Raw genomic sequence first — 13,954 nt, forward strand, 5'->3', positions numbered from 1 at the left:
TGAAAAAAAAAAAGTTCACACACTGTAAATTTTTGTTGGACCACCTTTAGCTTTGATTACGGCATGCATTCACTGTGGCATTGCTTTGATAAGCTTCTGCAATGTCACAAGATTTATTTCCATCCAGTGTTGCATTAACATTTCACCAAGAACTTCATTGATGATGGTGGAGTCTGACCGCTGAGCAAAGCCTTCTCCAGCACATCCCAAAGATTCTCAATGGGGTTAAGGTCTGGACTCTGTGGAGGCCAATCCATGTGTGAAAATGATGCTTCATGCTCCCTGAACCACTCTTTCACAGTTTGAGTCTGATGAATCCCGTCATTGTCACCTTGGAATATGGCCGTGCCATCAGAGAAGAAAACATCCATTGATGGAATAACCTGGTCGTTCAGTATATTCAGGTAGTCAGCTGACTTGATTCTTTGAGCACAGACTGTTGCTGAACCTAGACCTGACCAACTGCAGCAACCCCAGATCATAGCACTGCCCCCACAGACAGTAGGCACAAGGCATGATGGGTGATCACTTCATCTGCCTCTCTTCTTACCCTGATGGCCCATCACTCTGGAACAGGGTCAATCTGGACTCATTAGATCACATGACCTTCATCCATTGCTCCAGAGTCCAATCTTGATGCTCCCTAGCAAATTGAAGCCTTTTTTTCCAGTTAGCCTCACTGATTGCTGACTGACAGCGATCAGACTCTACCATCATCAATGAAGATCTTGGTAAGAAATTAATGCAACACTGGATGGAAATGAATCTTGTGACACTGCAGAAGCTTATCAGAACAATGCCACAGAGAATGTGTGCCATAATAAAAGCTAAAGGTGTTCCAACAAAATATTAGCATGTGTGACCTTTCTTTTTGGTAGCAACTTTTTGTTGGCCAGGCAGTGTGGAATAATGTCTTAAAACAAGTTACTTTTCTCTTGTTCCATTGGCAGATTTTTTTAAACTTGTTACAGCATTTCAGAGCTCATTTTTGTCTTTAAATAACTTGAAATATGACATTTTTCTGGACTAGTCAGGTGAATGTGGCTCATATCAAGTCTAAAAAGACATTTTCTACTGAAAGTACAACAAAAACACTTCATAAGAATTCAGTCTTTTGCAGTATTGTGGCCTAATTTGCATAAAATTCACAGGACTTTAGGCCTCAGTGGTAAAAAAAGACAAAAGAGGTCACAGAAACCATAAAGCGCACAACAAAAACTGAAATCTGAGCGTTTGTTTTGTTTTAGTAAACTTTTTAGAGTTAATATGAGCCACAGTTATGACAGGTCTAGAAAAATACCTCATTCCAAGATATCGAAAGACAAAAAAATGACAAAAACATCTGCCTATGGTGTAAGAGGAATGTACTTGTTAAGTTTCTTGTTTTATGAAAATTACAAAGTAAATATCTTTTTACCCCATCGGCAGATATTATTGCTCTCAAGTGTCATTTTTGTCTTTTAATAGCTTAAAATAAGACCTTTTTCTGGACCTTCTGGATGGTCTTAAAATGCCTGGACTGAGCCCACTGTTGATCAGTAACAGTAATGATTCAGATTCTGTCTCTGTGTATTTGCAGATTTTAGTTTTGCCATCTTTATTTTTAACTTGGAGTATATCAAACGCTGCCTTCTTCTAATCCTCACACTTCTCTCTAAGTGACAGCAGTGGGCAGAGACACCCGGAGATAAAGAGACGCTGTGAGATACGACAGATCGTCCAATTGACTCGAGGCCAAACAAAAACCTTCGAGGCTGGGAAATCGTCAAGCGTCACCATAGCAACTCCCCGGGGAGAATCTGCGGCTCATTCCACGGGGAGGACCGGATCGGCCGGCAGCCTCGTCTCTGGAGGTGTGGGTGTCGAGGTCTGTGTTAGAGGTTTTAGTGTGAGTCAGGGATGATCACAGGCCTCATGTAATTTATCTGTGTTGGCTGGTGGCTCTCAGCTCCGCGGCGTGGGTGGCACTCAGCTCATCATTATTCATCAGACAGATGAGTGGCTGTGGCAGGACGCCCAGCCAGGAGGTGTGTGCGTGTGTGAGCATGTGTGAATGAGGCAGAAAACAAAAATTTGAAGAAGATGAGAGTTTTGGATGAAAGAGTGTGTGCGGTGTTAGCTCCTGCAGCGAGGTTCATCTTTGTCTCGTAAAGCGCGTTTAGCCTCTAATTCAAAGAGCCCAGCTGTGTTTCCAACCCACCTGGATGTGTTCTCCAGAGTGCTGCGGACTTCGCTCATCTGCTCCTTCCCAAAATACACCACCGTCAGATGGACCCGGCCGTCCTGACGCACACACACTTCCCTGCACACACACACAGACACACACACACAGAGGAAGAAACATTAGGGATGAAAGCACTCTCACACTGAGCAAAGAGGAGGAGGAGGAGGTTACAGGAAGGAAGAGCTTTGTGATAAAATGAGGGTTTCTGAAAAACAAGGCCTTGTTTTTGAGTTATGTCACCAAGTGCAGAATAAGAACTTCAACGGACCTTCAGAAACACCGTTCAAACCAACCATGCACCAAAAATATCAAGCTTAGAAGGTGCAGTGCTGGAAATGAAAATTTTCTGCCTCTATCTGCTCTAAATCACCCATAAGCTGAGCTTTTGGAAAATTAAAGGTGTCGAACATTAGACTCAGGAGATGGTGATCAAGGTTTTAAGCCATCTCCTGATGTTAATAAACAGTAGAATTAATCACATTAATCAAAAATCAACTGTATTTTCTTTCTTTTCTATTATTTATTCTTTTTAATGATGCCTCAACGAACCTGGAAAGTAATTATACTCTTTTTACCTTTTTCTTGATGTTTAAAGGTTAAAATATTGATCCAAAAACTCTCAACACTCACAAAATTATTTAAAAATACAGATTTTCAGGTGTAAAAAAAATCTTCATTTTCTGAAGTTTAAAGAGGGGGTGTTGTGCTTTTTTTTTTTAGTCTTAATTTTGTTTCTCTGGTGCTCCTGTAGTTTCTTTACATCATTCACAGCTCAAAATAATCCCCATTTTTTCTCTGTTGTTGAAGGAAACCCTTCTTTCACCCTTTGTTTAAAATTCTTTGTTCCAGCTGCTGTCTCTTTAAGGCTCCCCGCTTCACAAACCCCCTTCATTCTGATTGGTCAGCACGCTTGAGGCATATTAGGGCTTAGCTATGGGCAGACCCTGGTGTTCGAGGTCCACCCCCTGCAATGCGTCATAAACAAGTCAGAAAATCCTCATGTGATGACCTCATCATTTTAGCAAGTCTCACAAAGATCTTGTGAAGACCTGGTGCTTTTTCAATAATGGAGTGTTTTAATTTGTTAACAGACAGATTCAGGAATTTGTACAACATATGAATATGTGGAGGTTTGAAAATTTGCACATCCATCACAACTTTGTGTCCATGTTTAACATATGGGGTAGCAGAATACCCCCTCTTTAAAGACTAACAGGCTCAGTAAGTCAAACAAAAAACATTGAAAGCAGTCCAAACTTTAAGCTATAAACTACATTGAACCTTTAGATCTGTTATATTTCAATCTTCCTTTTTTCTTTCCTCTCAAAGGGAAGACAAGGTTAAAAATTTAAGTGTAGAAACTGTTGGTCTGGGGTGGTAAAAAGCATGAAGATACAGTTTTGCTGGTTTAATTACCAGTTTAAAACTCCTGAAAGGTGCTTTAAAGGCTCACATCGTAGTTAAAATTCATTTCCAAGTATGATCCATGTTGTCCTCATCCAGTCTCTCTGTTAGAAGCATGAACAGCACAAATCACACGCGAGTGAAAAAACTCAGAGACCAGGTGGGAGATGCCTGCGAGCTCTTTGATGGAGACGTGTCAAAAATATCACGCACATGGTGAGATAATTCACCTCCTGTCTCAACACATTCAACATATATGATGGATATCAGGAGTTATGCCACAAGCCCAAGAGGGAAAAGCCTCTCTCAACATAAAACGAGACCCATAAAGGCTGATAAAAAAAACAGCTTTTTAAGACAGAGAGGAGACTAAATGATGTGGTATTTCTCATATTTATTATAACTATAAACACAAGATGCACAATGGGAATTGGTCTGATAGATTATTGGCTGATAAAAAGTGGTTTATTATTTCCATTACAGGATTTTATCCCATCAAAACAACTCACAAAAGAAGCTTTTACTTACTGATTAACAATCCTATAACTTCCAACACAACAGGCGGCGGTTTGCAATGCACAGTTATAAACAGAGATGATAAACAGGAGCAGCCACAGTGAACTGGGGAGAGTAAATCCACTGTCGCCTGTTTAGAAGGAAAATAACACAACTTTGATTTATTAATCCTGCTCTGACATAATCCTGAGAGAAGGAAGCAATAAAACAAATCTTTAAAGTCACCTGAAAAGTCACCAACGAAGATGATTTAAAGAATTATAAAGCTGCAGCAGGTGCAGCTATAAACAAAGAAAAACACAGCTAGTCCAGATATGAGGGATTGTTATCTAAACCAGAGACATTGTGAAGTTAAAGACTTTTTCTAAGCGTAAGGACAACATGGTTCGTATTTGTCGAGATTCCAGTTTTTGCAGCGTTTCAAGAACTTGAAAGATACCTCTTATCTCTTTGGCCATCTTGCCTTGTACACGTGTAATATTGTGGGGTGTTTTTTGGCAAAAAAGAAAATGTCCTCCTGCTGTTTGGTGAAATTCAAACAAATCTCCCACTGTGATTTTTCATTGTAACAACAGCAAAAAACCAAAGTCCATTTCTTCAGCGTACTGTCTGACTGCTACCCCATCTGAGAGGTTACAGTCCTTTAAATTGACAAAATAAAAAAACAATTTAGTTGCTCATGGTCTGACATTTCCTACTATAGGCATCAAAACTCTGTATCAGAAACAAATGAGTGATGTCATGGAGACTCTGTCCATACATCATACAGTCTATAGTTATCAGAGATGCTGCTGAAGATGTTAAAGAGCTTAAAGATGCTTTTTAAATTCCAGCTCTGCCTCATGTAAACCTCTTTTTGTCAGGTGTGTGATGAGATATTTTGTTGTTTGAACCACATAATAGATTTCTTAAAAGACTTAGAATGATGTCACCTTTAAAGGACAGTATTTCTAGAAATAGAAGTTTTGTGTGTCTGATCTAGAGGACTTCAATGTGCTGGAGCTGAAACAAATGCAGCCATAACACAATAGAGCAAAGCCAGTATGAGTTAACACATTGACTAGAGTCAAAAGCTGAGACGTACCAGAGGCAGAACTGGTGTGACGTGGTCGTGAGTCAAGTGTACAGATAATACCTTATCTGCTGACTAAAGGCATCAAAACTCTGTGTAAGCAACAAATGGGTGATGTCACTTTGTTTAAACCACTAAATATATTTCTCAAAAGACCTAGAATGATGTCACTTTAAAGGAAAGTATTTCCCTTCAAGTTTGTTTAACCTGTGCTTAAATAATTCTAAGATGAGAAACATGTGAAGACATTTTATAAGTCACCTAAAAAGCCAGCAACAAAGATAAGTAAGAAATACAACTGCAGCAAGCATTACTGAAAAATGGCTAGTGGCCTAACTTCATCTGATAAAAATGCCGGACTCCCACCAGGTTCGAGTCCGTACTGACTGTGTGCTCTCGTTTCCGTCATCTACATCAGCTGCATTTTCAGTGTAGTACGTAGCAGGGCTGGCAGACAGCTGGATCAGGAGACTAAGGATTTACCATGCTTCCCACGCCAATGATGACCCTCTCTTCATCCATGTTGGGCTGTAAAACTTCAAACCAGAGCTTTGCTCTTCATATCTGTTTGTTGTTATAGCCAAGCTAAGTTTGATCATTTTGACATGGCTTATTTTATTTCGAAAGTCATCCAGTTGTTCTAATGTGGTTTTAGTGTCTAAATTCCTGTTCCACTCAATCTCTGTGCAAACTGCAGATCATCGTTGTTCCAGTATCTGGCAAAAATAGAAGTCTTGTGTGTCTCATCCAGAGGACTCCAAGTGTTGGAGCTGAAACAAATGTAGCCATAACGCAACAGAGCAAAGCCAGGGTGAGTTAAAACATTGACTAGAGTCAAAACCTGTGACATACTAGAGGCAGAACTGGTGTGACTTGGCTGTTAGTCAAGCTTTTAATATGTCATCTGACGACTATAGGCATCAAAACTCTGTATCAGAAACAAATGGGTGATGTCACAGAGACTGTTCATATATTTAAAGTCAATGTTTTTTTAAAGATGCTGTTTAAATTCCAGCTCTGCCTGATGTGTACCTCTTTTTGTCTGGTGTATGATGAGATATTTCTTCATTTGAACCACTAAATAGATTTCTTAAAAGACTTAGCCTGATGTCACCTTTAAAGGACAGCATTTCTCTTTAAAGTCCTGAGTGCCTATCGGCAAATGTTTCCAGCCCGCTTGTGTGAATGATCATTTTATCTCTTTATTCTGCACTGGGGAGACATATCACAGTACATCATAAGTGCTGTTATTCCCCCGTCTGAAAGTGAATAAAGAATACGTGATAAACAGGCAGTTACTCACTCTTATCACCCCCCAAACACGCACACATACGCAATTTCTCCTGGCACACCTTTAATATGGATGAGGGTAAAATGTTTGCTCAGCGACTCGCCGACTCTTTCAAGTAAGTACACTTTGTGCCACATTGTATATCAGCCGCTGGTAGGCAGCCCAGGGGGGCTTTTTAATGGGCTGCAACACCGCTGCTAAGCAGGATTTATCATGTAAAAAGAGCTGTGATAAGCAGCAGCAGACGCACAATAAATCAGACACTAAGGAGGACGTTTCCTGAGCTGATGGTGACAGACAGCAGAGCTGAAAAATGAGCTGATGAGTTCTGAGCTGCCAATCAGATGGTTTTTATCACCCACAGACTGGCCTGGATGTAATTGTTCTACAGAAAAATATAAATTACCTTTTAATTTGCTGTGTGGTAAAAAGTGAGCTGGTCTCCAAAAGCCATTTTTATTTTGCTCTTGTTTGACTCGTTTAAAGCGCGCTCTGATTTGTTTACGTTCTAATGATGCTGACCAGCACCAAAATAAATTAAGTGATAACACAACGTATGCAGTTTCACATTTTCTAATTGCGTGTTTCTACAAAAATAGCCCCTCTGATGTTAATTTCCCTTCCTCTAATCTCTCCCTCTCCTCGTCTATGTCCGCTCCGTGCTCTCATTTCCCCAATTAAAATGTAAAACTGAAGTTGAAACTCAGATTTAAACAAGAGTATCACATTTTCCTGAATTAGTTACGTGTGACACAGAGAAGCACCTTGAATAATTCACAGTCTTCTGTTTGTCACACAGTTTTTCAGAGTTTCTGTTAATGACTGTGAAAAAGGAGGAGGAGAATTTAACCCTTCGATGGCGGCGTCTCACCTGAAGTTGTTCATGAACTGTTTGAACTTGTCCGTGCGTCTGGACAGCGGGACGATGATGTTGATGGGGATGTTGACGGTGTCCACCCTCTCGTTTCTCACCTTCATCAGTGGGCCAAAGGGGCGGAAGAGGACGAGGCGTCTGAATTCACGACTGGACTCCCCTTTGAAGGTCAGTTCGTACAGTGTTCCTTTGTCCTTCTCAGTGCGGGTGATACCTGACAGGTGAGACGCAGACATTAAGTCATGTTAGGTCATCCTCTACTTCAGCCTTCATTAGCCCTGATGGAGGTTGTTTATCAGACATGTACTCCCATAAAACAGAGACAGGCTCAGAGGGGAAAAAAAAAAAAACATAAAATACATAAATACAGGGGACAAACAGGGGACACGTGTAGAAAAACAGAACATAGAGATCATAGACTTTATAAAACCTGTGAGACAACCCCCATTGGTTTCTGAAGAAGCTTTACAAAACCCAGTAAAGAAGGCCGCCATATTGGAAACACACAACCCACCCCCATCTGTCAGTCAACCTAATCACATCCCTATTATGCAAAGAAGTAGTCAGACCCTGAGATGTTTTTGACAAGCTGCCAATTCAAGTTTCACGATGTGAAGCCAATGCTAAAGTGCTAAACCTGCAGTTCTCTGTGTGTCCACTTGGGGCACGGGAAATCACGTACACACCAGTGGCGGCTGCTGGTCAGTCAAAGAGGGGAAGCTCGTTTTCTTTCAGCCTACATCATAAATTTATTTATTCATTTATTTATTTATTTATTTAAACGTAAATTCTACCCTCCGTGTCAGCCTGTTAGCAGCTGGAGCTGCTACGTGAGACTACGACAGGCTGTAAGCGTGAGTGACAGGGGGAGAAGCTCCACAGCTGGAGCTGTAGCTGCTTATTGGTAACAAGAGAGAGAATCTTTACACACAACGCTCGATGTTTGTAAGGAAAGTAAACTTGCTGGGGATCGATAAAGCCTCCAGATCGGTCCAGAACAAGTAGACGTAGAACTCACAAGATGCTCCGGTGGAGAGTAATACTTCAAGATCGCTGACTGGCCTCTGACAGATCATCCAATCATCATGCAGAAGCCCAGCGTCCAGGCCAGCCCACTGCCTCATAGACCCCCAGAGACGCTTAGCGTCCGAGGGCGGGACAAAGCCCAGCATTTATCCAATGACCGTCCAGTGTCCACAGTGGAACAACCCACTCTACGCTTCCCCACTGAAGTCAGAAGACGCTCAGCGTCTGACTGTGTTAAAGCGCTGAGACGCTGCGGGGATGAATGAGAAGGAGGTGGAGCAAGTTACCTGTGATAGGAGCTGATTCTGAACAAAAGATGAAGGAATTCTAGCGCATACTCTGTCAGTGAAATGTACACACAGCAGTACATATCACCACTTTCTTGGGGACATTTTAGGGGAAGCTGAGCTTCCCTTGCAGTCTTAGAGCGATCACCACTGGTACACACACATTCAAAAAAGCTGATCTTTACAGCATAAGTAAACAGCCTGGTTCAAAGAACAGTTTTAGTACAAACGTCTGAATGTCTCGTATCTCCATCAGAATATGCTGTAATTTTTCAGTGCAAACAAACTTTTGAGTTTTGTCCAATTAAGAGCAGAACAGAAATAAACATATTTAAAGCCTGGTACAAAAATGTCTTCACGTTGAGTAGCTAATTTCCTTAAGGCACACACTATGTGGGGGTGATTTTTTTTCTAACTCAGCTGTTTAGAAGGTATTAAGTTGACAAGTTTGCCCAATCAGAGGCAGAGCTCAGCAGACTGTCAGGAAGGAGCCCTTTAGCTGTTATTGTGGAAGCTTAAAGAAAGCTTATTTATCAAACAGTCTATGGTGGGCACCCTGTAGCTGTCAGCACTGACGGCCTGCCTCTTCACCTCCTGCTTGATCAATCAAATGTCAGGTCTCGTTGGTATTTTCTACATGGTAACTGTGTGGTTAAGGATATGGATACCCAAAGATTAACATAAGTCTTGTAAGGGATTTATTCCCATGTGGGTGATTCAGTTACTTATGGTCAGTGGCTTCAAAGAGTGAAAGAGTCAGGGACTAAGATTGTGGACTATGGGTGAGAGGCTTTTTTATTTTTCTTTATCACAGCTGTGGGTAAATAATGACTGACATGCATTAGGCCAGAGTACACTGACAAAGCCGGGGTAGTTTGCTGTGAATATATGTCATCATGTCTGTTGATGTGATCATATTGCAAAACTTATCACAGCTGTTTCTAATTATTTTCATCTTTCTGAGGTCTGTCTGATGAGATTTTAATGTTTGAATGCTATGATTCACCACAAATTGCCTCTTTGAGGACATTTAAGTTTTCTAAGCTAAACTAAAACGCTGACACAAGGATTCAAAACTCTGTATCAGAAACAAATGGGTGATGTCACAGAGACTACATCTTTGTGATAAACAGTTTGTAGTTTTTAAAAACAAAAAGATGAGCCTAAAAAATTTCCTGAAGCAGGCTGTGAAAGCATTTTATTGCTGCTAAAGTGCCTGTTTCAAAAACCAAGTAGAACCCAATGGGAATTCCTTGGGTTTCGGCCAGCCTCTAGTGGCCTCTTGAGGAACTGCAGTTTTCTGTTCTTCTGCATCGGCTATTTTGTTTTTTCTGCAGTAGAGGTTGTAGCTAAAGGCTATGTTATGCTTTCCCCATGAATGTGACGCTTGGGAATAAGAGAGTACTAAACGAGAGTCAAAGAAGTTTTCCTTTGTTTACAACATAACATATCTGTCCCAGAGATTTTTCCAGGCTCTTTTTACTTATTCCTCTTCTCTGCCGAGAGTGGCCGCAATTTCCTGCCATAAATTTTTTATCACTCAGGTATCATGTTACCATGCAGAGCAGATGGACCTGCCTGATTCAGTTTCTGAAACCCTGCAGATCCATCTTGCCAGGATCCATTAACCAATGATTTCACTCGGCTAAATTCTTACCGGCCCAATCAGGGAAGAGAGGCGGGAGCTGTGGAAGTGACGAGCAGACGTGACGTCAGCAGACTTTCGTACTTGTCAGCGTTCCTTTGATTCTTAAGTTAATTTTACAAAAACGGCAGCAGTCATCTAACACCATTATCACAGCTGTTTCTTGTGTTCCTGGAGTTGTCCGTCTATTGTTTCTTAGCACACAAGCTATGCTTGATGTCGTCCAATCACCAGCTGCTGATTTTTTTTGAAGGTCCCGCCTCTGAAAACAAATCCAAAGAGATGCTACCCAGATGGACTAGTGAAATATTTCAGTGGCTGATATATGAAACTGTCCGTCTGGCGTGTCAGGTTAGTTTTCATGGGTATCTCTGTGTGAGGAGTCATACAGATGCCTGTATTCCTGCACTTGGATCACTTGGAGATCCTGCTCTTCCACCATCTTGTCTGAAAATCTCTGGCGGCAGGTTAGAAACTTAAGAGTGTGAAGGGCGTAGAAATTTTCTGTGTGAAAAAGGACTGCGCGAGGGGGTGTAGGTGCAAAAATGATTTTATTTGTCCGCATGAAGCCGTGGATGTGTCCAACATAAATCAGCCTTAAGACATGCATCATGACTGTGCTAAAATCTGAATGTTGCCACAAAAATTCTTTCAAAATTTCTTCAGGCAAGTTTGAAGATTTGGTAATGCGTATATTAAAACTCTATCAAGAGAAGTTAAATTAATTACAGTTATGCATGAATTAAAACATTAGCTGGAGAAGAGCACAGAGGTCAGTTTCAGTCACTGCGCCCGCCTCCAGTTATCTCTGTTTCTTTTTCTCAGGCTGCAGCTTTTGTTTACATCCTTTGAGACTTCGGTAGTTGTTAGAGCCAAAGATGATGTTCTTCCCTGAGAGTTTTTTCACATCTATCTCAGAAAATTATCCCTAAAATAAACCTTTTTTAGAGTCACATACTTCAGCCTCCACTTCATCTTCATCCCCCCTCCTCTCCCTCCCTGCTCTCCTCTCTGACAGCCGCAGAGTGTCTGTATTTGTGAGAACATAAAAAGGGTTTTCAAGGCTGCTGGAGACATTGTCCGTGAACTCAGATGCTGGGCTGAGAGCCCCGACTGAACATAAACAAAAACCACACACACACACTAACACACACGGACACACACTGATGAAGGCAACTTCAATGATCCAGACCAATTTTCTTGTTGTAGGCCTGAACGTCCTCCTGCTCCTCGGGAGAGAAGTTATTTTTCAATTACAAGGATTATTACTTGCAAATGGAGCAGCTGAGGTCTGCGGGGGCAGAGAGACAGAGGAGGGGAATACAATGGAGACAGAAAGAAGTGAGAGCACAGAGAAAAGGAGACATGGCCTTCAAAGACTGAAAGAGAGGGTGACGGAGAAAAAGAGCAGGGAGACGGGTAATAAAAGCAAACGAGAGAAACGAGTCAGAGAAAGTGAAGAGGAAAGAGCTCTGTGGGCGCAGATTTTCTCTCTGATACCAGCGAGAATATAAGAACGTCCTGTAGAGTTTGCCCACTTCCTGTGATAGGAGGCTTCATTTCCGAGACGTGATAAGCTCTCACTTACTGAAACTGCACAACAATTACGCTTAAATGCCTTCGCTTCCCGTCTGTCGCGCTGTCTAACGGCTCTGTCCCTTTTCTGAGGACAGAATTAAGTAGTAGGAGACTTCATCGTGCAAACCTCCGCTGTTTGTGTGCAGTTTCGGCTCACCAGCCTGCTAATGCAGCCCTGAAAGCTCCCCAAAGATGCTTTTGTCAGCCTGGCAATCCTGCCTGTCTTTCATTTGTCTGGCTGGTTGGATAAAGCTCGGCTTGTTCAAGATTTGCGTAAAATCGATATCCATCACAGAGCGTTTAAAGCCAACTATGAAGGAGGGGAAAGAGGAATTCTGGGTCCCTGTTTGGCTGTAAGCGCCCTTTTTTCCAGAAAGGATGTTTAGATGAACACAAATGTATGCACATCTATTAAATCATGTTCACGTAAACACACACAGGACCACACACACTCTGGTACACACAGATGAGGCTCTGCATCGTGACCTATGGCTCATTTCCCTTTGAGCCAGGTGCCCCTATTACTCACTTTAAACCCTCCACCCACTCACACACTGAAGGGGGTGACCTTCAGAGAGTGGATCACCCACCGCAGAGACATTCACACACACACACATGCGCACCCACACACACACATGCGTACAGTGCTGGAAAAGATGCTGCTCCCTGAATGAGGAGCAGCTGTGTTCATTTCCTGGGGTTTGAGATCGACGCTGAGTGGAACACACTGAGAGGAAATCCTGCCTGTTATTCTCCATAAACACGTTTCTGACCTTTCAGGGATTGATTAACAAAAAAAAAAAAACATCATCAGAATCAGCCAAGGAGGGGTTGAAGAGAGGGGAAGCGGAGGTGTTCAGATGTAGAAAATTGGTTCTCAATTTGCAGCCTTGTCTCTGGGAAATTAAGGGTTGCTGATTTGTTTTCTAAATTACATCTGAGAGATAAATGTGATGTGATTACCCAAAAGACAGACACAAAGAGGAATGCTGCCATTAACTGAATCGTAGCAATAAATTTGTCTTAATTTGTAATCAAAATATCTCATTCCTCTTCATATACGACACATTCAGCTGACAAGAGCGGAAATAAATCTCAATTTAAGATATTACAAAGTTTGAATAATGACTGGATCGCTTGCAATAAGTAAGAACGTCTCTCAATGCATTAAGCAGAATTTGGCGAGGGGTGAGGTACCCCCTGGACATGTAGAGACATACAATCCTTTACAACCTGCCCGGCTCTGGAACTGAACCAGGAACTGGCAACGGTGTAAACCACTGCACCACCGTGAAGCCCTGCAGGTCCCACTCTGCATTGGCAAAATAATAAAAAAGAAACCACATGATCTCTGCCCTTATCCTCATGTTTGGTCCAAACTGGTTGCAACCAGACTCACCGTGGAAGCCCAACTTGGACCCATCCTCAGAGGCTGAGGAGGCCCCCGCAGGATGGCCCAGATGAGTTGATGAAGGGCTTTAAATGAGCCAAGTAACCCAGGAAAGACTCAGTACAGGAAAGATACACCATGCCAACCTATTAGACTGAAAATTAGCCACATTGATCTGAAAAGCCCAGGAAGATGTCTTTTTCCAAGGTACTAAAAATAAAAATGACTAGCTGGGCTTAAACACCCAAACCTCCATTCTTTTCTGTTAAGAACTTTCTAATTTCTTTATAGTCCAAAGTACAATGAGGTGGTTTTATTTATTTTTTATGTTGTGGTTGTTTTACTTATATCATTATCTTATTTGATTTTATTTGATTTTATTGTATTTAATCTAATTCAATTTTATCCTATTTTATTTTATTTTATTTATTTATTTTTTTACTTTTTATTCATTTTCCCTACCAAAATTACACTTTAATTCTTCAGTTTTCAATATACTTGATAATAACCACAAACTTGGATATATGACTACACAGAAACATTTGGTTTGGACTTGTTTGCACTCTTTCATTCTTTCATTTTGTGTGGGAAGGGGCTTAGACATGCAAGAAAATGTAAATGCAATTTTTTTTTTTTTTATGTTACAA

General features: G+C 41.4%; 1 protein-coding gene across 2 annotated transcripts in view; it reads right to left on the reverse strand.

The window, feature by feature from the left end:
* Window positions 1-13,954, reverse strand: part of LOC141805439 (chondroitin sulfate N-acetylgalactosaminyltransferase 1-like) — a 76,107-nt gene that overhangs the window by 26,854 nt on the left and 35,299 nt on the right. For both annotated transcript variants that reach the window (XM_074690506.1, XM_074690505.1), the window contains exons 3-4: window positions 7,379-7,595; window positions 2,201-2,302 (exon numbers count right to left, since the gene is read on the reverse strand). In XM_074690506.1, the coding sequence (XP_074546607.1) occupies window positions 2,201-2,302; window positions 7,379-7,595 (319 nt within the window). The remainder of the gene's footprint in view (window positions 1-2,200; window positions 2,303-7,378; window positions 7,596-13,954) is intronic.

This window comes from Halichoeres trimaculatus, unplaced genomic scaffold, assembly GCF_033239565.1.
Source record: "Halichoeres trimaculatus isolate MK-OKI-2021-1 unplaced genomic scaffold, fHalTri1.1 fHalTri1_scaffold_16, whole genome shotgun sequence".
Classification (NCBI taxonomy): Eukaryota; Metazoa; Chordata; class Actinopteri; order Labriformes; family Labridae; genus Halichoeres; species Halichoeres trimaculatus.